Here is a 26,475-nt window from a genome sequence, read left to right as displayed (position 1 = left end):
AAGAAAATGGCTAGCATCAAAATCAAGCGTAAGTGTCTTACCCTCGATACCAAGATGGAGATCATCCGGGCTGTGGATGCGGGGGCAAAGAAAGCAGAGGTCGGTCGCCAGTACGCCATCGTCTCCAGTACACTGTCAACCATTTTGAAGAACCGAGATGACATCCAGTCAAGATTTGAGTCGTCGAAGTTTCAACCGTCAAGAAAAAGATTCCGCACTGCGTTGCTTGAAGATGTTGAGGAGGCACTCCTGCGTTGGTTTAAAGGGATGCGCGCCAAAAATCTTCCCGTCAATGGACCTCTCCTTCGCGAAAAAGCAGAGCGGCTGGCCGAGATGTGTACGGATGAGCCGACGGATGCTGAAATCGCGGAGCAAGTAGCAGTGGAGATGAATGGAGAAGAAGAGGAAGAGGAGATGGAGATAAAGGAGCAAGATGATGGTGCCCAACAGCCATCAATGTCCCTTCGAGAGGCACATGCCACCATGCCCAAACTGCAAGACCTCCTGTACAGCCTGAAAGACACCAGCAGCGAAGTCTTTGCTGCCCAGGCTGTTCTGAGTGCCTTCCTCGCACAGAAGATGGATAAAGTCAAGTCGCAGCGCAAGATCACCGATTTCTTCCAGAAGTAGAGGAGAAAAATTTAACCAAACCGGCTCTTTTCAGAGCCACCACAACACAAAAGAGATTTATTCCATGCAATGTCGTGTCCTGATTAAATGAATAAAGATTCCCCGTTTCCAAAAAGAAAAGAAAGGAAAAAAACAAAGGTTGCCCTTCCCCAAGAGAAAAACAAAGGTTGCCCTTCCGGAATAATTAATTCAATCAAATGAAAAGATAAAGATGATTTAAAAGACACAGATACGCAAAAATTTTATTAAATCAATAATATCAATCAAAAAGAAAATTATTTTAAAAGACACAGATACACAAAGATTTAATGAATTAAATACTGTAATAAGAATTAAAAGGAGAAATTGAAAAATGAAACAATACATGTACAATAATATTATTAAAAAAAGGAAACGGCAAAGTAACTGAAACAAGCTCCTTTATACAATCATCACTCCCTTCAGTCCATGTGCAACGGAACTCCAGAAACATCTCCCTGGTGTCCCACGCTTGACATGCTGTTATCATGATACTCCATGTCGATCACCAACGAAAATGAACGTTCAGTGCATGCATCATGTTCATACCATGCGCTACGCGGCAGAATCCACTCGCTCTAAACGGCAAGTTGACATCTCTTTGCTATATTGTTATCATAAATTGTACAAAATATTACATTTCCCTGATTAATCACTCAATAAAAGACATTTAGCAATGATATTCTTGTGTACAAGATGCTCGTAATAGCTGTTCTGATAAGCAAACAGCTCCGTGCAGGCTAACACAAGTGTATATGCACGTACACGTGTTGTGTACAATGTATATGCACGTACACGTGTTGTGTGCATGCACAATGATGACGTGTGTATCTATATTTAGCGCGCTGCGTTTAAGACGAGGTTCGGATAATACGAGGAAAATGGGCCAGTCCGGCGGACCTCGTTATAACGGGAGTCGACTGAAGTATATGTGGTTATGTAAAAAGATACCAGTTTTTATGGCCCAAAATTTGAGGCTAAGAAAGGTTTTCTGATTGTGTTTTCCCCGTGTGGATTTTTTTTTTCTTTCTGGTTTAAATGGGCCTCTCCAGATTTTCGGCGGTTATCTAAAGAAAGCGTCTACATGAAATTTCCACGTGTTGATAGTTTGATTGTATACATCTACATTTATATCGGATTAAAACACAAACGGTTTCAGAAAGAAGTATACTTTGCCTCAAAAAATTATGAATTGTTTTTTTCTTTCATTATTATCTCGCAACTAGCTTCGACTACCAATTGAGCTCAAATTTGCACAGGTTTGTTATATTTTGCATAAATGTTGAGATACAGTAAGTGAGAAGACTGGTCTTAGACAATTACCAATAGAGTGTCCATTGTCTTTAATGTCATTATGCCTTATACCACATCATAACTATGGGATACAAGTTATAACACAGTTCTATGAAGTCTAATCTATTACTATTTTATAACTGGTATAACTGGTGTTAATTGGGTCAATCAAAAGTCCGGAAAGCATTAATTTCATGTGTGCATTTTTTAGTGCATGCGTCGCTCGTGTCCAAAGCATGCAAAGATGATCTTATATAGACACGTGTCGGTCGCCATGTGCCTACTGGGTGACAGTGACCAATACTTTAAAATGATTGGCTTGTTTTGCACTGTCGAGGAGCTCTTCATGTAATGATCCTGGTTAAAGTCAGTGGACACTATTGGTAATTACTCAAAATAATTATTATCATAAAACCTTACTTGGTGACGAGTAATGGGGACAGGTTGATGGTATAAAACATTGTGAGAAACGGCTCCCTCTGAAGTGCCATAGTTTTCGAGAAAGAAGTTTCTTTCCGCGAATTTGATTTCGAGACCTCAGATTTAGAACTTGAGGTCTCGAAATCAACCATCTAAACGCACACAATTTCGTGTGACAAGGGTGTTTTTTCTTTCATTATTATCGCAAGTTCGATGACCGATTGAGCTCAAATTTTCACAGGTTTGTTATTTTATGCATATGTTGAGATACACCAACTGTGAAGGCTAGTCGTTGACAATTACCAATAGTGTCCACTGCCTTCAATAGGCCTAAATTAATCTAATTCTCTATAACCGTCATTAAAGGGAAGGTACACGTTTGGTAATTACTCAAAACAAATATTAACTTAAAAACTGACTTGGTATATAACGAGCATTGGATAGCTATAGATAGTATAAAACATTGTGGGAAACGACTCCCTCTGAAGTAACGTAGTTTTTGAGAAAGAGATAATTTCTCACTAAAATAATAAAAGTAATAAAATATAATAATCCTAGCTTAGAAGTCTTTTATTCTTATCTGAAAGCACACAATTTCGTCCAAAGAGGGTGTTTTTTTTTTCATCATTTTCTTGCAACTTCGATGACCAATTGAGCCCAAATTTTCACAGGCTTGTTATTTTATGGTTATGATGGGATACACCAAGTGAGAAGACTGGTCTTTGACAATTACCAAACGTGTACCTCCCCTTTAATGTGGTAAAAAAGAACCCTTCGAAAAATCAATTGTTCTCATGGTAGAACCACTCTGCGAAGAATAGAAAAAAAAGTTGATGAAACTGCGCCCCTTCCGAATTTGCAGAGAAAACAAACAACTCTCAGTTTACTAATAGCCGCCCCCCCCCCCCCCCCCACCCCCCATATTAATCATTCGATCAACAGCGCTAGACAGGGCTTGCAGTTGGGAACGGTTTTAGCAAGCACTTTTGTATAAAAAAAATGTCAATACATTTCGACTGAACAAATATTGTGTGCACATTGAATAGTGGAGTAAAATAGTGGTGATTTTAAGTGAGGAACTGACACATTTTGCGCACTTGCATTTTGCTCTGCTATACAAGAGAAATCGTTCACTGGAGTGGAGGCTTTTATTTTTACGTTTTCTCTTCAACTATGAAAAGCCAAACGAAAGGACGCTGTCTTTCCACACCGAGGTGGAATTTATTGCTCTATAAAAGGCAATAGTATCGACAGAAATGAAAAGGGAACTGAACTTGATACAGGTGCTGTCACATCTGTATGGTCGTCACTCAGAAGGCTCAAATTAAGCACAAAAAAAATTAAAAAATTCAATGAATTATTTTTTGGTTTTACCACAAAAAAGCTCCGCCGTGTGAGTTAAGTTTTTCGTAATTAAAAACACACTTTAATTGAATCTTATTTGGTTTTATCCATAAACAAGTCGGCTCTGTATCATCGGTACTTGGCGAGTAAAAAACCACAAGCATATTAGTTGGGTGGATTCGAACCAACGACCGTTGTCAATCTTTAGATCACTGTGATGGCCGCGGGATTTTCACACGACTCGAAAAACACTGAGTAGGCCTTAGCAATGCTTGGTATTTAACCAAATTTAGAGTTTTAACACATTCGCATTGGGAAACATGACAGAGGCCTAACTTTGTTGGTGCAGAGAACCTCCGGAAAATGTAAAAAAAAGTCTCGACCAAACGTCATGACTGCTTTGGAATGTTTGCCCTAAACCGCGGTAACTTATCTTTGCTGAGACAGGCAGGCAGGGTGAGCGTTGAGTTTCTGAGTTACGTGCTAAGCACAATAAATATTGAATGATTTGTAAAAGAAATGCTAATTCCGTAAAATGCCGATTTCCGGGCCTCAAGCAGGAGTCATAAAACTGCCGTAGAGGGTGGTAGACTCCACTTCGATTGTGGGTTCAAATCCTGGACTGGTAAGTCGCGATGTCCTCGAACTTGTTCATTCGCCCACAAAATTCGGGTAGGCTCAAGCCCATATCCCACTTCAGCATAGGACTCGGCTCTACTCAGCACAATAGAAAGGGAGTGCATTTTTATCTGGGTTTAGCACTTTTGTGAAGTTTCCGTTTGTCTTGTATGAACTAACACAGTATATTCTGCGTGTTAAATAGAATAATGGTTTTTGAAACATTGACATTGTCACATAGAGCGAATACAAACTCGAAGCGCCTACTATGGAAAACAAATCAAAAAAGTTAAATTAATATTCACGCACTCTCATGCCGGCCCGGACTCAAATCGGGGGCGTGTCCCCCATCCCAAAGTTACACGTGGCTAATTCCCTTCTGTTGTTGTTGTTGTTTTTGTTGTTTATTGTTTGTTTGATTATTTGTACATGTATACTGTGCTGACTAGGTGTCAACGTCAGAATTTTTTTATTATTTTTGTTTACAACCAGCAGCCGACCGTATTATTTTTCGCAACTTGCGATTATACGGGTTCAATGCAGAGTGTGACAGACAGAGGGCGTTAACCTGTGATCCAGTACCCGAGTTTTTGGACATGTCGACACGAATCGGACGACTTCGTCAATATACACAGATTTAGGCCTAATACAAAACACACACAATCCACTTTTATTTATGTGTTCATCGAGCATGCAGCGAAAATGGTGAAGGGAAGCGTCCAGCTGGATGGAGAAAAAGGCGGTTTACTCGTGGCCAGTGGAGCACGAAGGTAAATAATTGTGTTCTCTTAACTAGGTGACGGTGAATGATCAAATATTTATTGACAAACTCCCAGTAACACGGGTTTTTGTCATACAATCTTTCACTCTTGGTTTCATTTTCGCCCCTCTGGACTAGACTGCATGCCGTATGCATCGCTTGCTAGCCGTGCACCAAAAAGCGAACATACAGAGCATGCGCTTGTTTTTGTAGTTTCAGTTTCACGTGACGCTGACAGTCCATCACAGTGGAAATTAAAGGTTCGAGCAGTTGCAGGAAAGTTCAACTAGATTGTATTTCCTTCCTCAACTCGGCATTTACAATTAATGTAATAATTCAACTCATGTCAAGTGTCGTTTACACTCCATTTATGACCGTCCTTTCATCATTTATGAGCCGACAACAACACTGATTTGACGGGTGCTTTCTCCGCACTGGCGGGGGAAATTAGAGCGGAAATAAACACATTGGGGTTTGCACTCGCGAAGCTCTATTACGTACTCCATGTATTTCTGACTTTCTTGGGGACTATTTTGTACATCCACTGTGAGCCTGAGAGTGCATACTGAAACTTTTATCTGGCGCAATGCATTACACCCAAATGGAAACTCTGTAAGTTGTTAAATACTATTCTGAAAATTCCATGCTACCTAGCCCAGCTTGTTGAGCCTTTTTTATTTTTTTTTTACATCGGTCTCATCACTGGAGTGGCGACAGTGATGAGACCGATGTTAAAAGCGGAGCCATTTACAGCTCAACAAGGTGGGCTACATGCTACCCATCCATGCCGTGTTTTTGCACACAAAACAAATCCAATGTCCATAGATTTACTTAACATATTGATCTTATAAAAAAAAGTTATAGCTATACAGTTTGAAGATAGTGATATTAGAAGGCCTCCCTTAAAGTATTACTTGCTGAGGTGCTGTAGTTATTGAGAAATAAAAAAAAACAATGTCACGAAAAATGTTAAATTACTCAGGTCCCGGGGAAACCTGCGACACTCAGGATTCCCAAACCACCACTGGAAGAATTTCCTCTGTTTCCTACATAAACAAATTTAAATTCCAGTTTGTAATTTCCTTTCAGAAGTTTTTATCTAAATTTCAAAGTGGGTATTTACCAGCAAAAAATGGTATCAGAAGGCATTAATTTTGAGCACTTCTTCGATTTCAGTCCATTACATTGGTCTACCATGTACGTGTGTTTAGGCCCAACTGATCCATCATGCAATGGTTTCCAGGGAAACATTTTTCCACCACTATAGAATTCCTGGGCAAAACCCTGCGTTACAGAACAGATCATGAAAATAGTGACAACAACAAGCAATATTATTTGTTGTATTGTACAACAGTGCCAGCACTATACCAGCATAATTTAGACATTGGCAGTGCAATATAAACAATTTAGCATTGGTTTTATTTCTTAATCAAGGTCATTGTAATTGGCCAAAAAATGGTCAGTCATATGAAGCCCCTAAAGAGACAGATTAACAATTTGTTTTTATTTGTTAAGATTTTTGAAATATTAGGCCTTTTTCAAAACATTTAAAAAAATACATTAATAAAAAGTTGAGTTTGTAAACAGCAAAAATAATGTTTTGTGCCCTGGAAACATCATTTCATAGTTCTCTAGAAATTAAATGTTGTTCCTTTCAAATACAACGTGATACCTCAAAGAAAACTTGGTCCCACAAAATACATGTACATAGTACATGTAGGCCTCTGAGTTCATTCCCTCAAAAACTTAGTTTATTCTCTCAGAGTGATGTTTCATTTCCCAAAAAATAATTACTATTTTTTTACCTCAAAATTATATTTGAGTCCATAAAATAGTATGATTAAAGCCATTGGACCCTTTCGGTAAACAGTATTGTCCAAGGCCCACACTTCGTGTATCACAACTTCTATATCAAATAACAAACCTGTGAAAAATTGGGCTTAATCGGTCATCGAAGTCGGGAGAAAATAACGGGAAAACCCACCCTTGTGTCCGGGCGTTGCGCCGTGTCATGACATGTGTTTAAAATAAATCTGTAATTCTCGTTAACGAGAATTGATGTTGTTTTACTGTTTTCTCAAAAAGTAAAGCATTTCATGGAATAATATTTCAAGAGAAGTCTTTCACCATTGCCTTCTGTAAACCCTGTAAGTTATTTGTAAATCTGTGAAATTTTTTTTTTTTTCTGAACCGAAAGGGTCCAATGGCTTTAAAGACAGTGGACACTATTGGTAATAGACCCTTCCCATGAAATATGTTAATTGCACATAGCGCGTGCGCACTAACGATTTGGTTGGCAAAATGCGGGAACATCGCTCTGTTTAGTACACGGCTAATGGGTGCGTGACGCAGACGCGATTGCGCGTCTGCTTAGTGCACAACTCAATGGTGTTTGCCAACCAACAGGGTCTGTATGCATGCGTGAATGTAATTAGCATATTTCATGGGAAGGGTCCATTGTCAAAGACTAGTCTTCTCACTTGGTGATATCTCAACATACACGTATGCATAAAATAACCAAACCAATTGGTCGTCGAAGTTGCGAGATAATAATGAAAGAAAAAACACCCTTGTCACACGAAGTTGTGTGCGTTTACAAATGTAGATGGTTGATTTCGAGACCTCAAATTCTTAAAAAATGAAAAATTACTTCTTTCTCGAAAACTACATCAATTTAGACGGAGCCATTTCTCACAATGGTTTAGACCATCCAGCTCTCTCCATTACTCGTCACCAAGTGAGGTTTTATGCTATTTTGAGTAATTACCAATAGTGTCTACTGCCTTTAACGTATGCCAGTAGACATGTAAAGTCCTCAGTCAATTTATCTGGAGATTTTCAGACAGCCTTTTAGTGGTTCTGAATCCAGGCTTGCAGTTGCAGGAAGGCCAAGCTTTTGCAACCTCTGGCATGTCTGTGTAAACCATGTATAAACATTGTAATGGCATTTCACCTTCGGAAGGTTAGTTGCCGAACGACACTGTCTTCAGCTTGCAGAATAATTCAGAATTTTTCAGAGAAATGCAAACAGATACAAAATGTAACTTCCTTACTCTTAACTTTCTTGTATTTTGCCTTGTAGGCCTACTTGTGTAGCCTTCAATTTTAGCTTTTGTTATCATTGCAAACCAAATACCATGTAGTCCTTAGTCCCTGGACTTTTAATTTGCTGACTAGGAAATCTTACTTGATGCAGTTTTTCAAACTAATATTCTTAGGAAGATTTTCATATAAAAGTAAGCTCTTGTATTAAGAAATGAAATGTATGAATTGTTATGACCCCAAAGATCATCGGAAATTTCTGTATTGTGTCACTGCACCATGCAACCTGAGTATGAACTGTTTCCCCACCTTGTGAAGTTTCAAGTCACACTCAGGCCTTGCAATAACCATTAGGCACCCACAGCAATTGTCATGGTGCCCTGTGTTTTTGCTGTGGTGCCCTTTGCAAAGTCCCCATACAAACTATCATTTTCCTCATACATGTATGCCCCCTCCTTATTGGAGGAAAATTTATTTGCCCCTTCAAGAGCAAGTTCAAGGCCGGCACTCAGGTTGTAAAATTACTATTCTACATCACTCAGAAATTGCAACTCTCTGATTTACGAAAGTCCCCCTGTTTCTTTTTCTTTCTTTACCTTAGTCCACAGAACAGCAATGGCACGTTGTTTTTGTGTTGTGGAGTGGCTCTCTTGGCTGCACTGAGTATGGGCTTTGCTCTGGGCTATTCATCTCCTGCTGATGTGGATTTAACAAAGAGTGGTATACTGAATGAAAGTGAAGCATCTTGGTTCTCGGTAAGACAATTTCACTTTTTTGTAAATAACCCCTTTGTTGCTACATTGTATGAAAGTGGCCATTTTGTAGGGCAGTCTGTATGCACGTCTAAACGCATTTATTATGAAGCACGCAGCACACAGCGCTTGGTTTGATTTCCACAGCACATGCGCGCACACTTGCAGACGCCTTGTTGTAGGGCAGGTATTTGAATGGTGAATAACCCCTTTGTTGCTACGAAAGTGGCCATCTTGTAGGGCAGGACGTGTGCCGCGTCTAAAGGCATGACATCAATGAAATATGCAGCAGACAATGTTCCTGGTTTGATTTCTACAGCACATGCACACCCCTGTACACTTCACGCACACCCCTGTACACTTCACGCACATGCTTACAGACACCATGTTGTAGGGCACGTATTTGAATGGTCAATACGGTCTATTGTCGTGGTGCCCTGTGCTTTTGCTGTGGTGCCCTCTCCAAGGTTTCAAAACTTACATTTTCCCAAAAGAAGTGCCCCTTAGCAGAGGAAAATTGCTGTGCCCCTTCAACATGCTCTAGAGGGTAGTTCAAGTCCTACATATTTAATAGACCTTAATTTTCCTACTTTTTAACCATTCAATATCATTCACTGTGGTTTTGAATTAAAGGGAATCAAAGTCATGGAAGTGCAATTCTGTTTGCTGAACTTAGCACGAAAATTGCTTACCCTTAAACAGCCCTCTATGAAAATGGGCCCTGGGGTCAATTTCAGGAAAGAGTTAGGACGAGTCCTAGCTTAGGACTAGTCCTAGTTAAACCTGTATGGCTAGTCCTAAGTTAGGATGAGTAACTCATGAATTCTAACTCTAGATAAGACTAGTCTTAACTCTTTGTGAAATCCACCCCTGGTCATACTGTACAAACGTCTTTATGTCCCAGATAAAAAAATTTAAAAAACGGAATTGCTCTCACTGGTATCGTGCTTGATATACATTGTAGATAGAAGATTGTGAGTCATTTGTGAGCAGAATGATGAGAGAATGCAGTGTATAAAACACGAGTGTCTATAGGTCAGGTTTGTCGGAAAACACTCATGAATGTGAGCCCGTTCAAGTGACAGTGTATCTTTAATGTATCTGTATCCGCACGCTTGCGAAACCTCTCTAATATTTTGACATGTACTTTTCAGTCTCTTTTGAACATCGGGGCCGTCATGGGTGGACCAATTGCCGGGTACCTCCTTGGCAAGATGGGACGCAAGATCACTTTGATGATGGTGTCTTTGCCGTTTGTTGCTGGCTGGGTGTTGCTAGCGGCTTGCGAGACGGTTGCTCCGCTGTACATTGGACGCATTCTGACTGGTATCGGAGCTGGTATGGCATCGTTGATCACTCCGGTAAGTACAGAAGCCCCGGGGCTGTTTTTCACAAAAAGCTAAGATGCGTCTTAAAGGGAAGGTACAAGTTTATGAATTGTCAAAGACCAGTCTTCTCACTTGGTGTATCCCATCATAAGCATAAAATAACAAGCCTGTGAAAATTTGTGCTCAATCGGTCATCGAAGTTGCTAGAAAATGATGAAAGAAAAAACACCCTTGTTGGACGAATTTTTGTGCTTTCAGATAGGAATAAAAGACTTCTAGCTAGAAGTCTTTTATTATTTTAGTGAGTATTAGTCTTTCTCAAAAACTACGTTACTTCAGAGGGAGTTGTTTCTCACAATGTTTTATACTATCAACAGCTCTCCAATGCTAGTTACAAAGTCAGTTTTTAAGTTATATTTGTTTTTAGTAATTACCAATCGTGTACCTTCCCTTCAATTGCAACTCAATATTGTAGTTGCCAGGCAAAGTGTTGTGTCCCAATACAAATCACTAACAATTTGTCTTACGTAGGATTTGAAACTTTGCATGGTGGAAGTACGATATAGAAAGGTTTGTGGTAACACCATGTAATGACTATCTCTAATGAGTTGGGGATGGTTCTGAAAAGAACCGTTGGTTTCAACTTGACGATTCGATCAGTGTGCTCTGATCGTCTTCTGGAGAAAGCATTTGTCTTACGATTAACTTTATTGCTTTTGCGGGCCCTTGAAAACTGCAAACCGGAATAATTTTTTTTTTTCTTAACCTAAGTTATTATTGCCATTTATATTTAAGCAGTGATAACCAAGCGCTTACCTTCCCTCTAAATATAGGTTTACATTGCTGAGATGTCAAGTCCTCAACTTCGTGGTTTACTTGGTGCCAGCTTTCAGCTCATCATCACTGCAGGGATACTGATTGTCTACGCTCTCGGTGAGTAAGAGGACGTTTTACTTGAAACCGGATGCAGTACTTTGGCACGATGACTCGGGGGCATAGAATAGTGTGTGGTGGCTTAGGGGGTCAGGTGCACTTGTGTTTGTCGTATTTTGGAATCTAAATTTGTAATTTTTATTGCAATTTTTTTCTTTTAACTTTGGATATTGAAGTGATTTTTGCCTACGGGCTTCATGTTTCTGTTTAATTTGTTAACAATGATAAATATACTAGACATGCCAGAAATACCAACAAAATGTCACACTTGCGGGTGTTCTACCAATGATCTATTTCTGAAGTATGTACTAGGTAATAGCATACAACTTTGACAAATACCAGACCACTTGAGAAAATCACCACCAATTGACATGTTTGTTCATTACAGGGATAGCATTTAACCACGTGTGGCTTGCCATCACTGGGGGCTGCCTTGCGGCTCTACTGGTGGTCCTGATGTTGCCGATGCCCGAATCTCCTCGCTTCTATCTCATCAGGCATCAGAGAGAGAAAGCATTGGAGATACTGCGATGGCTGAGAGGACCTTCCGCTGACATCGACGCGGAATGCCGTGAAGTAGAAGATGCCTTGGACAACTCAAATGTAAGTAGCAATTGTTGGTTTTATATCGATGTGTGTAAGCACTGTATACTCTGTACTTTCCAGAGTTCTTTGGAAAAAGTCAAGGCGTCGGTGGAATTTGAACCCAAAATCTTTTGAAGTTGAAGATGCCCTAGATCAATTTTCTGAATTGTGACACCCTTTAGCTGGGGGTTCAGTTCTTATATAACAACAAAGCAGTTCACATTCTTTAATGAAAATTAAAGAATCTTTTTTTCAGTTCAGCTGACATTGACATTCAGTATTTGCCTGCTCGGTACACTCTGGAGCTATTAGACCAACTCCTTAAACATGTATAACTAAGGAATGGTTTATATGGTGCTGTTGCGCAATATGCTGCCAATTCAGCCAGGAACAATTGCCAAGCCCCTTGTCTTCACGATAAGTGCACGCGTTACTTTAACATGCACTTCACAACACTGGACTGGTTGCTTTACGTCCCATCTGAAGGATGCATCAATAGTGGTTAAGTTTCTTGCTTAAAGAAACATGTTGCCTTGGATCGGTCGAGCTGTTCTTTGAAAAGCGGTTGAAACGGTTTGTTATAAAATGCACATGGGTAGAAAGATGTTGTAAAAGTAAAATACAATGATCCACACAAACATGCCTCAAAATTGGACGGTTTTCCTTTTACCTCGTCGACTAACACAGTCGGCCATTTATGGGAGTCAAATGTTTGACTCCCCAAAAGGGCCGACCTTGTTAGTTCGCACAGTAACAGGAAAACCATGCAATTTTGAGGCAAATTTGTGTGGATCATTGTATTCTACTTTTAAAACATCTTTCCAACCACATGCACTTTAAAAAATAGACCAACTCGTCTGATCTAAGGCAACGTGTTCCTTTAAGGAAACAAGTGTCACCAACACCATTTTAATTTTTTTTAAATGTAATTCCAGGAGAAATTTTCCATGAAGGAGTTCACCAACCCGTCGCTCTTCAAGCCCCTACTCATCTCAATAGCGCTGATGATCTTCCAGCAGTGCAGCGGCATCAATGCCGTCATGTTCAACGCCAAGGACATCATGGCCGCGGCAGTGACGGGGATCTCGGCTGACGTGGCCACCGTCATCTTGGCCGCGGTGCAGGTGGGAGCCACCTTCCTGAGCGTGGTGCTCATGGACGTGGCTGGACGCAGAATTCTGCTGACTGTTGCAGGTAGGGGGTTCATTTCATGAAAAAAAAATGGTAGCTCTTATAAATGTTAAAGCGCTCATTATGATTTATGTGTTAAAAGTAAAAGACCACAAGAGACACTGACTGCTTAAATTTTTAATACTTAGGTGTGTAATAAATTTAAATTTACTGGAGCGTAATCACAACTTCTGGTTAGACATGGCATTGAATGGCATCTGACTGGCACCCCTGCAGCCGATTTCACAAAACACAAGGATTAATCCTAACTCGAGCTAGGACGAGTAACCTGTCCTAACTTAGGATGGGTTTAATGCGTCCTACATATTTGGATAAGTCCTAAGATTAATCCTAAGTTAGGAAGAGTTTGGTGAAATCGATGGCTGAAGAAAGATATGATGTGTGTCTGATGGTGCAGGGTTTTGACAGCCTCCACCACGGTTCTATGGATTCATTCACTCTTATTACCGGGAGGGTTGAAAATAAGCGATCGTCAAATGTGAGTGAAAACAGCGACAGGCAAGTCAAGACCCTTCTGTTATAGTCCCCCGGGCGGGTCAAACATTTAAAACATGCATGCACATATTAGTCTGGCTCTCTCTCCTCCTCATTATACATGTTGACAATATTATTGGCGAATGAGGAAACACACATCTCAAATTTCCCGAATTTGAATATGGGTTTCGAAATCTAATCTCAATTTCCTTCCGATTATATTTCATGCTAAATTATAACCTCAAACTCGTTAACACAATCACTGTGGCGCCATAATTTTTTTCCAACCAAAGGGCAGAAATTAAGGTGATAAGTTCGCACAGAAAGGCAAGTTTGCAAAACTCATTTCTGTTTTTGTGTTTTTTAGAGTGTTTTTGTTACTGTCTGCTTCAAAAAAATTGTGTGCACTTCTACATTTTGGCTAGTTAAAAAACTTGCGGTTGGGCAAAAATTTTGGTTACCTCGTCCGGCCAGTGTGTGAAACAAAAAGTAAAGGGAAACCTCTGCCTGAACAAAGTGTAAAATCAAACTTTTCCATCTGCCTTATCTTCACAGGAGTCAGCATGGCGATAAGTTCCGCAACATTCGGACTCTACTTCCAACTCAAACAAGGAAACCATAACAACGGGACGAACCTCACTGGTGACTTCATCGACGGGATGCTCGACGGCGGCAGCAACGAGCCCAACCTCAGCTGGCTCTCCCTGATCAGCCTCGTCGTATACATCATCGGGTTCTCCATCGGCTGGGGCCCGATCCCTTGGCTCCTAATGTCGGAGATATTCCCGTCAAAGGCTAGAGGCGCGGCCAGCGCCATCGCTACGGCAACCAACTGGATGTTTGCTTTTATCGTCACCGTGTCGTTTAAGTCGATGGAGGTAAGAGTGTGACCGTCGTTAGCTTTCAATAAAAGCAAAAACCCAACAGTAACTATTTATAATTATTGACATTAATCCCAGCCCAGTAACTTGCTGTGATTTGTTTTCACAGAACTCGGGAAAGTAGTGAGCATACTGTGTTCAGTAATTTCCTGAGTTCGTTGAAAGCAAAATCACAGGCATATTACTCAGGTGGGATTCGAACCCATGACCTTTGCAATTTTAGAGCAGTGTCTTACTAACTAGACCACCGAGATTGCCCGGCAGCTATATTTTGTTAGCAGCGCGGCAGGTACTGCAACAATTTAAAATCTATCAAAAAGTAACTATTTATTTATCATTTTTAAATTGTCTAGCAAATTTACAGTATAAATAATGTTAACACAATGTATGTTTTGGTTGTGATCTTTTTTCTCCTTTTTCACTATTCATAAACTTCATTATTTTCTACAGCTGTGTTTCCATTTTTGATGTTGTCTCTGTCTGTTTGTTTTATTCTATTGTGTGATCGAGGGTCCCCATTTAGTGGGCCGGGGTGTAAGCTTGGGCGTTCCAGAAATTTGGGGCTCGGTTCCGGTTCCGAAAAAAAGCTCGGTTCTGAGACATACCCGGTTCCAATTCAATATAAAACATAAGCCGCCCGTCCCGAGCTCACACACACACAATTGAGCCGATCTATTTTAACTGAAAATAACCAAGTTAATCAGACATCAGTCCCGAGCTCACACACACACAATTGGAGCCGATCTATTTTTAACGAAAATACCAGAATACCCACCCCAAGTCAATCAGACATCGTGCCACCGAGCACCTATTCTCCCTGCATTTAAACAAGTCTTTGATTTAGCCGGCAGTACGTCCGTTGTGTAGCAGTACGTCCGTAGTGCAGTACGTCCGTAGTGCAGTACGTCCGTTGTGCAGTACGTCCGTAGTGCAGTCGGTCCGTAGTGCATGCAGTGTGTCGTCTCTGTACATACAAGTGTACATGCCTGTACATGCCTGTACATGCATACAGTACTGTGTGTTTTGTGCATGGGGCAAGCTTTTATGAATATGGATATATCAGCAGCCAATCACAACGTGCTGTCTATTTGGACTTTGGACTCTGTACATGTACATGTATATGCATGAGATATACATGTATAGATGCCTATGCATTGGAGGGGGCTGTGCACTGTGTATGCAGCCACACGTGATAGTTGATACTCATGTCGGCTTGAAGCCTTTGCACACTGTATCTGCGGTCACCGCTTTCAACATCAAGCCTCAATTTCTAGAGCCAGTTCGTCGCAGGATCGGCTCCACAGAGCCTTTTATAGTTGGGACTCGGTCTTTTAAAATCGGAACCGACAAAAGCGGGTACCGGGTTCCACAGAAGAGTGGAACTGCCGGTCCGGTTTTCAATTTGGAACCGGGTAGAACCGGGTAACCGAAGGAACCGCCCAAGCTTACCGGGGTGCCTGTTCAGGGTTTCACTTTTATACCATGATGAAGTTCTTTGATGTACGTGGAATCAAATTTGTATGTTTGGCAATAAAGGGGATAAACTAAACTAAACTAGCACAGGAGTATCCTTGGCCAATTGAATTGCCCTATTTTTGAAACTGTGCATAGGCCTTATTTTTATGCATTGATACAATCACACTGCCATCTTTATAGAGATCAAATGATGATGAAACAATGGAAAAAAAACAGCTAGGTACGTGCGGTGCTCATGATCAGCCATGTGCGTTTCATGGCTGAGCTGATTAAATGACAGGACTCAAGCTCTAGGGTTTGTGTTCGGCAGAGTGTGGGTTCGAGTCCCGGTCATGATACTTGTGTCCTTAAGCAAGACACTTGACTATTTTTGCAGCGTCCTTCAGATGGGATGTCAAGCCATACGTCTAATGTTTATTGCGTCTTCTTTGTTTCTTTCTTTTTCACATGAAACGCTAGCCCAATCAGTTGTTAATTAATCATCTCCCTGTGGGCCCTGGCATCGATTTTACAAAGAGTTGGGACTCGTCCTTAAAGACTTTAGACTAGTCCTAAGTTAGAACGAGTAACTCGTCCTAACTCTAGATAAGACTAGTCTTTACTCTTTGTGAAATCCACCGCTGGATACATTTATAACAAGAAAGTACACAAGAATACAATATAAAAGCAGTCATTAATTACCTACAAGACAACATAGAGTCCTCTAGATTATAAAAGGACACAGTTAGGCCTAGGAGTAAAAAAAGAAAAAAAAACGATTAACGGATTCATCTTAAATCTTAATCTTTGTTTAATTTTGCCCTTTCAGCACGCACTGACAGATCACCATATTAGGTGGACAGTGTAATAAAAATATATATTCGTTATTATTATTTATTATTATAGAGTCCGAAGATGGACACAATGAGGCCTAGAAGTAAAACAAACAAAACAAAATTAAAATGATTGATGGAAATATATGACGCTGCTGACGCTACTCCTTAAATCTGCTACTTTGTTCAGTATGTAATTACCCTTTCTTCCTGCACTCACAGATCACCTTATTAGGTGGATATTGCGCAATATAAATATTGATTATTATTATTTACTATCAACGAGGCCTAGGAGTAAAACAAACAAAACAGATCAAAATGATTGGCGGAAGTATATTATGCTAATTTCTTAAATTAACATGTTATCTTGCCCTCTCAGAATGCACTCACAGATCAGGGAGTCTTCTGGCTGTACTCTGGTGTCTGCGTCTTAAGCATCATCTTCGTGCTGCTCTTTGTCCCCGAGACCAAGGGGAAGACTCTGGAAGAGATCGAAGCAGAGTTCCAGAGCGGCAGTCGGCACGTCCGTCTGGAAACTGACCCAAATGATTACAACCCAGACAGAGGCAGTTAAATTGGTACTTTATTCAGGTTTCTTGTTCTAAAACCAACACTGTTTTAAAACAGTTTATGGTGATGTCTGCCATTGAGTGATCTTTGAATTTGTCATGCCCTGAACCCCTTTTGAAAGAAATGCTTTAGCTCACAATCAGACACCTTGGGGCCCTTCCGTGGCAAAACAGCATAACTCAAAAAATTACATTTTGAGAATGGGCAAGTTGTTTTTGCCATACAACGGAACAAAAGTCAAGTTGACGAAAGTGTTAAAAGAAGCTGATAGAACCTGATATATTCACATCCATACATAGTATGCCTTTGATATTTTGAAATGGAAAAAGCGCCCTCACTTTACCCACAAGTGATCTTATAAACAGAACAAAGTTTGTTGATGATTTTCCATAGAAGGCCGCCTTGCACGTAATCTTATTAGAACTCATGTAAATATTTGGCCACATTCAAATGTGGATACTGGTCTTTCACAATAATTACCAATGTTGTACACATGCTTTAAGCTAATCTTTGTCATCTGGCTCTGAAGATTAGAAAACTAGTGTCTCGTTATGGCGGCTTAACCTTTGGACTATTTTATCTTGAACCTGTCCCTTTGATTTTAATCCACTTAGAGGGTTTTTGTACACTTTGTATGACACTAAACACACACATGTCCACAGATTTACATTAAACTTACATGGATTAAAGATAACGATGGCAGTATAGAAAGGGTTCTCCCATGCGCAAGCTAAAAACCATTTATAATGCTCAAAAATGCACATCAGTGTACTTAAAGGCAGTGGACACTGTTGGTAATTGTCAAAGACTAGCCTTCACAGTTTGTGTATCTCAACGTATGCATAAAATAACAAACCTGTGAAAAGTTGAGCTAAATTGGTCATCGAACTTGCGAGATAATAATGAAAGAGAAAAATACCCTCATCACACGAAGTTGTGTGCGTTTAGACGGTTGACTTCGAGACCTCAACTTCTAAACTTTAGGTCTTGAAGTCAAGTTCGTGGAAAATTACTTCTTTCTCGAAAACTATGGCACTTCAGAGGGAGCCCTTTCTCACAATGTTTTATACCATTAACCTCTCCCCATTACTCGCCACCAAGAAAGAGTTTACGCTAATAATTATTTTGAGTAATTACCACTAGTGTCCACTGCCTTTAAAGGGAAGGTACACGTTTTGTAATTACTCAAAACTACTATTAAATTAAAACATGACTTGGTAACGAGCATTGGAGAGCTGTTTATAGTATAAAACATTGTGAGAAACGGCTCCCTCTGAATTAGCATAGATTTTGAAAAAAGGGGTAATTTCTCACTAAAATAATAAAAGACTTCTAGCTAGAATCTTTTATTCCTATCTGAAAGCACACAAACTCGTGTAACAAGGGTGTTTTTTTTCTTTTCATTTTCTCCCAACTCCGATGACCAATTGAGCTCAAATTTTCACAGGTTTGTTATTTTATGCATTTGTTGAGATACACCAAGTGAGAACACTGGTCTTTGACAATTACCAATATAGTACCTTCCTTTTAAAACCACGATACCACTCGGAAGACTTCATTTCAATAAAAAATATATAAAAAACCTTGTTGCACAAATTATGTGCTTTAAGATGCTTTGAATTTGGGACTGGGACCTCACAAATTCAATTCAAATATTTTAGAGAGAAATTACTTCTTTCTCAAAAACTACGCTACTTCAGAGGGAGCAGTTTCTCCCAGTGTTTTATACTATCAACCGCTCTCAATTGCTCGTTACCAAGTAAGGTTTTATGCGAACAGTTATTTTGAGTAATTAGCAATAGTATCCAGTACATTTAAAACTCTTTCAATATTATTCATCAACAACAGGGTAAATCTTTTCCTTTTTCTTTTTGATTGTTTAGTGAAATGGGCCGAGATGACTGAATTCCTCTGTGGCTTTTCAACTCGGTGCAGTGTTTAACATTAAAGGTATTACAAATCTCCCATAATGAAATTATGAAGAAATTATAGAAAATTTTATGTTCATCAAACCTTTTGAGTTTGAGAAAGTTTAAACTCCTTTCTGCCTAACTGAGGATTTCATTCGAGAATACATACATGTACATTGTATAAGTCTTTTTTTAAAGAAAACAGTATCGTAAAAATGTGTTGCACCAAGAAAACTATGAGCATGGGATAGTGTTTACTGTGAAATGCTTTTACCAGTCAGGCAGATATGGATGAATACCTTTTTCTTACAACTTAAAGGAACACGTTGCCTTGGATCGGTCGAGTTGGTCTTTGAAAAGCGTTTGTAACCGTTTGTTATAAAATGCATATGACTAGAAAGATATTTTAAAAGTAGAATATAATGATCCACACAAGTATCACTTGAAATTGCGTGGTTTTCCTTTTACCTCGTCGACAAACACGGTCCGCCATTTATGGGAGTAAAATTTTTGACTCCCATAAATGGCCGACCGTGTTAGTTGGCAAAGTAAAATGAAAACCCTGCAATTTCGAGGCAAATGTGTGTGGATTATTGTATTCTACTTTTGAATCATCTTTCTAATCATATGCATTTTATAACAAACGGTTACAAACGCTTTTCAAAGACCAACTCGACCGATTTAAGGCAACGTGTTCCTTTAAACAATTTAACAAACAATGTATGCTGGCTTATGAACATGACCATAAATTTTTTCCCCCACAAGTAGAATGGCTTGTGTTCGTTATAAACGGAGCATCTTGTCAATTTATTTTCCAATGAAGATGAATCTATTTTTCTGCCCTCTCATGATTGTAAGGTTAAAACATCATAATCCATGTTATGCATGTGTTCTATTGTACAATGTATGCAGTCATTGTCTCTTAATTAACTCATTGTTTAGATTTTGTATTTGTACAGTAAAGATAGATCTACATGTAGGTAGTTGTGATGTTGTAGTTTCATGTAGTTTGATTGATTGTAGGTTTATAGGGAATCAGAAGCTTAAAGATTGCAGGCCAGATACTTCACGGAGGTAACAAAGGAGATCGCTCCATGCCCCCTGGTCATTGCCTTGGTGCCCTTGAAATGCTCCAGTAGAAATTTACAATTTTCTCGTAGGGTGCCCTCAACCAGGGAAACAGTGCCTTGGTGCCCTTGTCGTTTCCAAAACGAAGCATACAGGCCTGAGATTGGTAGAACATAATTGGGTACACCATTCCAGACTGATTAAAGAGGGGCTCTTTCGCCAAATTCAGTTTTGTGCATCACTCATTTTGTTATGATAGAATCCTTACGAAAGTATCTTTTTAAATGGTATCCTTCCAAATTAAACAATTGGTCTGATTTTTGAGTATCACCTAAATTTTTGAACAAGATGTTGTACGCCCTCTTAGGGAAGTTATTGTTTGGTAATCACTCTTAAAAATCAATGGCAACAAACAACTTTACTTACTAGCAGCAGCTTTCAACAGTATAAAGTCTGAGTCACACACTAGCGAAAACGATAGCGAAAACGATAACGATAACGACACACAGTGAACCCATTTTTTGGGTTGAATGAGCGTGTGTGTATTCTGCGTGGAGCAATTCAAGCAATAGAATGCGTTCTCTTTGCGCTGTCATCGTTATCGTTTTCGTTATCGCTGCAGTGTGACACGTCCTCAAAGCACTTTGAGAAATATTTCACATTCCAAGTAATGGGGTTATGCATCACTTTTATGCATCACGATTTGAATGTGAGAAACGATACTGTCAGTGTTTTTTCCCAATTCCTACATGAACTAAACAGCTCTGGATTTTTGACGATACCTCAAAAACATCATCTTTTGAAATACAAAAATTCACAGGTTATTTTTCGATTCCAAAAACCACAGGAACATGCTCTTGAAATAAACGCATGCTAATAATCATTAGCTTTTGTGTATGCTGTGTTTGTCTTTCTGTACAAGTCTGCATGTCACTGTGAAGTTGTCTTGCTTTGGAAACAAGGAATGATTGTACGAAAGTAGAAAGTATCTTTTACAGTAAAACTTTTGGGGGGAAATGACAGCTAGAAAAACATATGCGATTAATTGTAGTCTAATAATTGTAGTCTATAAACCAGACTAGGGATTATATATTGAAAACATAAATTGACTGCATGTAAAGAACCAAGGGCTTTGAAATTGACATAGTTTAATTATTTAGGAAGGCTTATGTATGTTACTGTTAGCATGTACACGAATAGTGATATCTGTCGGATCTGTAAGAATAGTGATAAATCAAGTGTAACTGAACCGCCATGCTTGTGGTTAAGCCTGTGCGACTAGTGATACTTAGTGTCAAAAGTCTCGACCATGACTTGCTTGATCGAGTTGCAACTACCGTTTTTCAACTACTCGATTAAATTGTGTGCCACGACTACTACACAAATAGTCGCGACTACCTGCTTGGCGAACCAATTATTGTGCCGCTCATGACAACATAATTTACATACAAAACACAATCGGATATCAGTGACACAATTCTTCAATCCATTTAGCGTGAATTTTACTATTTTGAGCCTGCGACGGGTTAAAAACTAAGCACGACTAGTTTCGAAGGTGTTTGAGGTGTGACTAGTTAAGTAGTTAATTTTTGCAGTGGAGATTTTCTTGAAGTTCAAAATATTGCACAAACCTTAAGACTTTCCGTGTTATTTTCTTTCCTTTTTTTATAGTGTTTTGTTAACGAAGTGTAAAGCCTGCACATGACTGCAAATAGAAAGTAAATGGGCTATATTTTTTGTTACTGCCTCTTGTTTGATAATGAGACATTTTAATCACTTGCCATTTTGTAACTATATTTTACTATTAAGAAGAAAGAAACATTGGCAATATTCTCAAAGAGTTGCCATGGGTCATTGAATGATAAGGACAGCTAGACGACGCCATATTAAATTGGAAAGGGAAAGCCCATTTAAGGCAGTGGACACTATTGGTAACTGTCAAAGACTAGCCTTCACAGTTGGTGTATCTCAACATATATGCATAAAATAACAACCCTGTGAAAATTTGAGCTCAATCAGTCATCGAAGTTGCAAGACAATAATTAAAATGAAAGAAAAATAACCCTTGTCACACGAATTTGTGTGCGTTTAGATGGTTGATTATGAGACCTCAAGTTCTAAATCTGAGGTCTCGAAATCAAGTTCGTGGAAATTTACTTCTTTCCCGAAAACTACGTCACTTCAGAGGGAGCGGTTTCTCACAATGTTGTATACTATCAACCTCTCCCCATTACTTGTTACCAAGTAAGGTTTTATGCCAATAATTATTTTGAGTAATTACCAATAGTGTCCAATGCTTTAAATATAATGAATGTCAGTGTAGACCATCTGTCTTTGAACATGTTGGCCTACATTAACTGTGGCCTTGTCATGAAACTCCTGTACAACCAAACATCCATGGTACAACACACAGCCATAATATTGTTTTTGTAAAGTTTTATTTTTTCAAGACTTAAAGGCCACTGGCCACCATTGGTAATTACTCAAAATAATTGTTAGCATAAAACCTTGGTAACGAGCAATGGAGAGCTGTTGATGGTATACAACAATGTAAACGGCTTTTGAGAAAGTGGTATTTCTCTCTCAAAGGTATAATTTTTTTGCCATCTGAAAGAACACATCTTTCTTTTACACCCTGATGGCCAATTGATTCAAAATTTTCACAGGTTTGTTATTGTTATGCATATAATGAGATACAACAAGTGTCCAGTGCCTTTAATTCAACTTGTATATTGCCAATAGTATTAACAAATTTTAATCGTCAATCTTACACAGTAAGTCAAGCTTTTCAAGAAGAAAAAAAAAAAGTAGATACATTTTACTGCCAAACCTGACGTTAACAAGTTCGTTTTAAAGAGAGAGACAGTATATCCAAAGGAAGACCTCTGAAACCATTTAGGGGATAAACAAAAGCACCGGGAATTGTGAAAACTTGTAGAACACAGCCATAAACTTTCGTAATTTGTTCTCATTTTTGAGACACAAGAGACATGTCGGGCGAGGCCATTACATGCAACCAGTTACGGGCAATCTCCAAGAAGAAAACGAATTCACATTCGAATGCTATGTTTTTTTCTTTTTCTTTTTTTCTTTCCTGTTGATAAAAAAAAAATTATATTGTTTGACTCATGTGCTACCAAAGTGGTATTGTAGCATGCACTGCAGTTGGTTGCCTTAAAATGCCTGCAGAAGTTTTCTTGCCCTCGGGCCCACTCGTACCCACGAATGGCGCGCACATCGGGCATTATCCTATACATAAAGGCCCTTTCAAAATGACCTTAGTGTGTTTTTAGGTAAAATTGTGTGACAGTAAGAGATTGTGAAGCCAAGGTAGCGCGTGTAACGCATTTTCTGTATTGTATTAATGTAAAAGGCTTAAATTTACATGTGAAGAATGTGTAAAGCTGATATTTGTACCAACGAAAAAAAAAATCCAAAGGAAAAATAAATAAATAATGTAGTACGAGTAATTTTATGTAATATTAATTTGTGGCTTAATTCATAAAACAAATGCCTGGATCTTCGGTTCAAAAGAGATATTTTGAGAGAGAGATTTTTAAATTGAAATGACTAGTTTAATAGTTGCATAATTATTGAGAAAATGTACAGTGTATTGTAAATTGAAATTAAAGTATATGATACAAGCTGCACAATAACTGTTTGTTTGCCGTATTTCTAAGTCCTTTGTTAAAATGTGCGTAGTTTATAGAAAAAAAAAAGAGGTGTTGTGCTCTCAATGTTTTTTTTTTAAACAGTGATGAATAAAGACATTTAAGAAAAAATTTACGCTGTTACTTATGAATTTTATAAAAGTTCCTCACACTACTGGTAATTACTCGAAACAATGGTTAGCATAAAAACTTACTTGGTAACGAGTAATGGGTAGCTGTTGGGAGTAAATAACATTGTGAAGAACAGCTCTCTGGAGTGACGTAGTTTTTGAGAAAGATCATGTCATTTCTCACCCAAACAACAAAATACTTCGGGCCTGAAGCCTTTTTATTAGGCATCTGAAAGCACACACATTTATGCAACAAGTTTTTTTTTTCTTTCATTATCCTCTTGCAATTTTAATGACCAATTGAGTCCTTATTTTCTCAGGTTTGTTATTTTATGCACATACAATATTGAGAATACTGATCTTAATAATTACCAAACGTGCTGTACAGTTCCTTCAAAGGCAGTGGACACTATTGGTAATTACTCAAAATAATTATTAGCATAAAACCTTTCTTGGTGACGAGTAATGGGGATAGATTGATGGTATAAAACATTGTGAGAAACGGCTCCCTCTGAAGTGCCATAGTTTTTGAGAAAGAAGTAATTTTCCACGAATTTGATTTCAAGACCTCATATTTAGAACTTGAGGTCTCGAAATCAACCATCTAAACGCACACAACTTTGTGTGACAATGGTGTTTTTTTTCTTTCATTATTATCTCGCAAGTTTGACGACCAATTGAGCTCAAATATTCACAGGTTTGTTTTGTATGCATATGTTGAGATACACCAACTGTGAAGGCTAGACTTTGACAATTACCAATTGTGTCCACTGCCTTTAAACACAACATGCCTCATCAAAATTTATTGTTCCAGTATTGACATGTGTCATGGTTCGCTAGTGACATGATGAGTGGGCGCCATGCATTAATTGCGAATAATATAAACGATGGGAAAAATTAAGTATCTAGCGGGGTAAATGCGTTGGAGCATATTAGAGAAAAACACAAACACACAACCAACTGAAACATTAATGCTAATTTTGTCTAAATAACTGTCTTTGCTTGTTAGCTATAAGGCTACAAGTATATCTGATTGAGACGTTGGATTTTGTATGATATGGAATTTATATTTTTTTTAATTGCCAATTTTGATTGCCAGTTTGATTTTAGTGTTTAAGTGCTTCGGATTGTTTGATGCATTCCATTAGTATAACTACAAATGGTTTATGCTTTGGCATATATAAACAATTGTTTCAGAATTTGAACACTTATCATTATTTACATGCAAATGCATATCTGCAATTCCAAATACGTTCGCGTAGCAATTAAATGGCGACTACCAATACTTATCCACACTTTGCTCTGCAGTTTCAAATTGTCTTTCGATGTTGGCGCTGCAGTGTTTCTACAATTACTGTTTATGAACACAACAAAGGACAGAGTCTAAATAGAGATAAATTGATAATTACATACACATTGTCCAGTAACTATGGCTCAAGATGCAGATTATTAGCGCAATTCCAAATAGTTTTGTTTGGTTTAGATTGTGACTGTATATATCTACATTTAATCTGTAATTTCCATTTCTCTCAATGCCGGCTCTGCAGTGTGTCTACAATATTGTTATTTTTTGACATAAACAACACGGGTAGAGTATAATATAGATAAATTGATAACACACATTGATAGAATAGCAGATGTTGGAATATTTTATTTTTCCCGGCAGGCACACGGCCGACCATTGTGACTGTGAAATTTATGCTTGGCGCAAATCGTGCATCATAATGAACCACGCGTGTTCGGCGTGGCCATAAAAATGATTATGGGAGTTTGTCTATGCTCTTTTTTCAATGATGTAATGATATGTCTGCGCTGCGCTGTATAAGCAGCTCCTTTAAAGACCGTGGACTCAAAATAATTATAAGCATGAAACCTCACTTGGTAACGAGTAATGTGGAGAGGTTAAAAGTATAAAACATTGTGAGAAACGGCTCCCTCTGAAGTGACTTAGTTTTCGAGAAAGAAGTAATTTTCCGCGAATTTGATTTCGAATCTGCTATGAGGGGTCTGCGTAATGTCAGGCTGGCCATCCTATTTTTGTCAAAAGTATTTTCTCCAACCGGCACTTTAGGTGTTTACTCTTCAAAGGGAAGGTACACGTTTGGTAATTACTCAAAACAAACATTAACTTAAAAACTTGCTTGGTAACGAGCATTGAAGAGCTGTTGATGGTATACAACATTTTGGGAAGCAACTCCCTCTGAACCTGAGGTAGCATAGATTTTAAGAGAGGGGTTATTTCTCACTAAAATAATAAAATACTTCTAGCCAGAAGTCTTTTATTTCTATCTGAAAGCACACAAATTCGTCCAACAAGGGTGCTTTTTCTCTCTTTCTCACAACTTCAATGACCAATTTAGCTCAAATTTTTTAACAGGTTTGTTATTTTATGCCTATGTTGGGATACACCAAGTGAGAAGACTGGTCTTTCACAATTACCAAACGTGTACATTCCCTTTAACGTCTGAAACTGTACTTAAAAAACCTGCAAGTATTTGCTCTTTAAATTGATATTTAATCCAGATATGCAGCCACAGTGGAACCGCTGTTGTTGTCATGGGTTATAAATAGGTTCTCATTATGCTCAGT

General features: G+C 38.7%; 1 protein-coding gene across 2 annotated transcripts; it reads left to right on the top strand.

The window, feature by feature from the left end:
• Nucleotides 1-4,984: 4,984 nt before the first annotated feature.
• LOC117300944 (solute carrier family 2, facilitated glucose transporter member 8-like) lies at nt 4,985-19,421 on the top strand. 2 transcript variants are annotated; one of them, XM_033784813.1, is made up of 9 exons: nt 4,985-5,093; nt 8,727-8,880; nt 10,032-10,238; nt 11,039-11,138; nt 11,527-11,741; nt 12,659-12,917; nt 13,944-14,266; nt 16,937-17,135; nt 19,011-19,421. In XM_033784813.1, the coding sequence occupies exons 1-8, from the start codon at nt 5,026-5,028 to the stop codon at nt 17,129-17,131; spliced, it is 1,521 nt and encodes a 506-aa protein (XP_033640704.1). In that variant the 5' UTR covers nt 4,985-5,025; the 3' UTR covers nt 17,132-17,135; nt 19,011-19,421. The 2 variants fall into 2 exon arrangements, with proteins under 2 accessions (XP_033640704.1, XP_033640705.1); XM_033784814.1 differs by lacking the exon at nt 4,985-5,093 and adding an exon at nt 5,340-5,695.
• The last annotated feature ends 7,054 nt before the right edge of the window (nt 19,422-26,475 follow it).

This window comes from Asterias rubens, chromosome 16, assembly GCF_902459465.1.
Source record: "Asterias rubens chromosome 16, eAstRub1.3, whole genome shotgun sequence".
NCBI lineage: Eukaryota > Metazoa > Echinodermata > Asteroidea > Forcipulatida > Asteriidae > Asterias > Asterias rubens.
The sequence above is the reverse complement of the archived record's forward strand: the minus strand, read 5'-3'. Positions and strand labels throughout refer to the sequence as shown.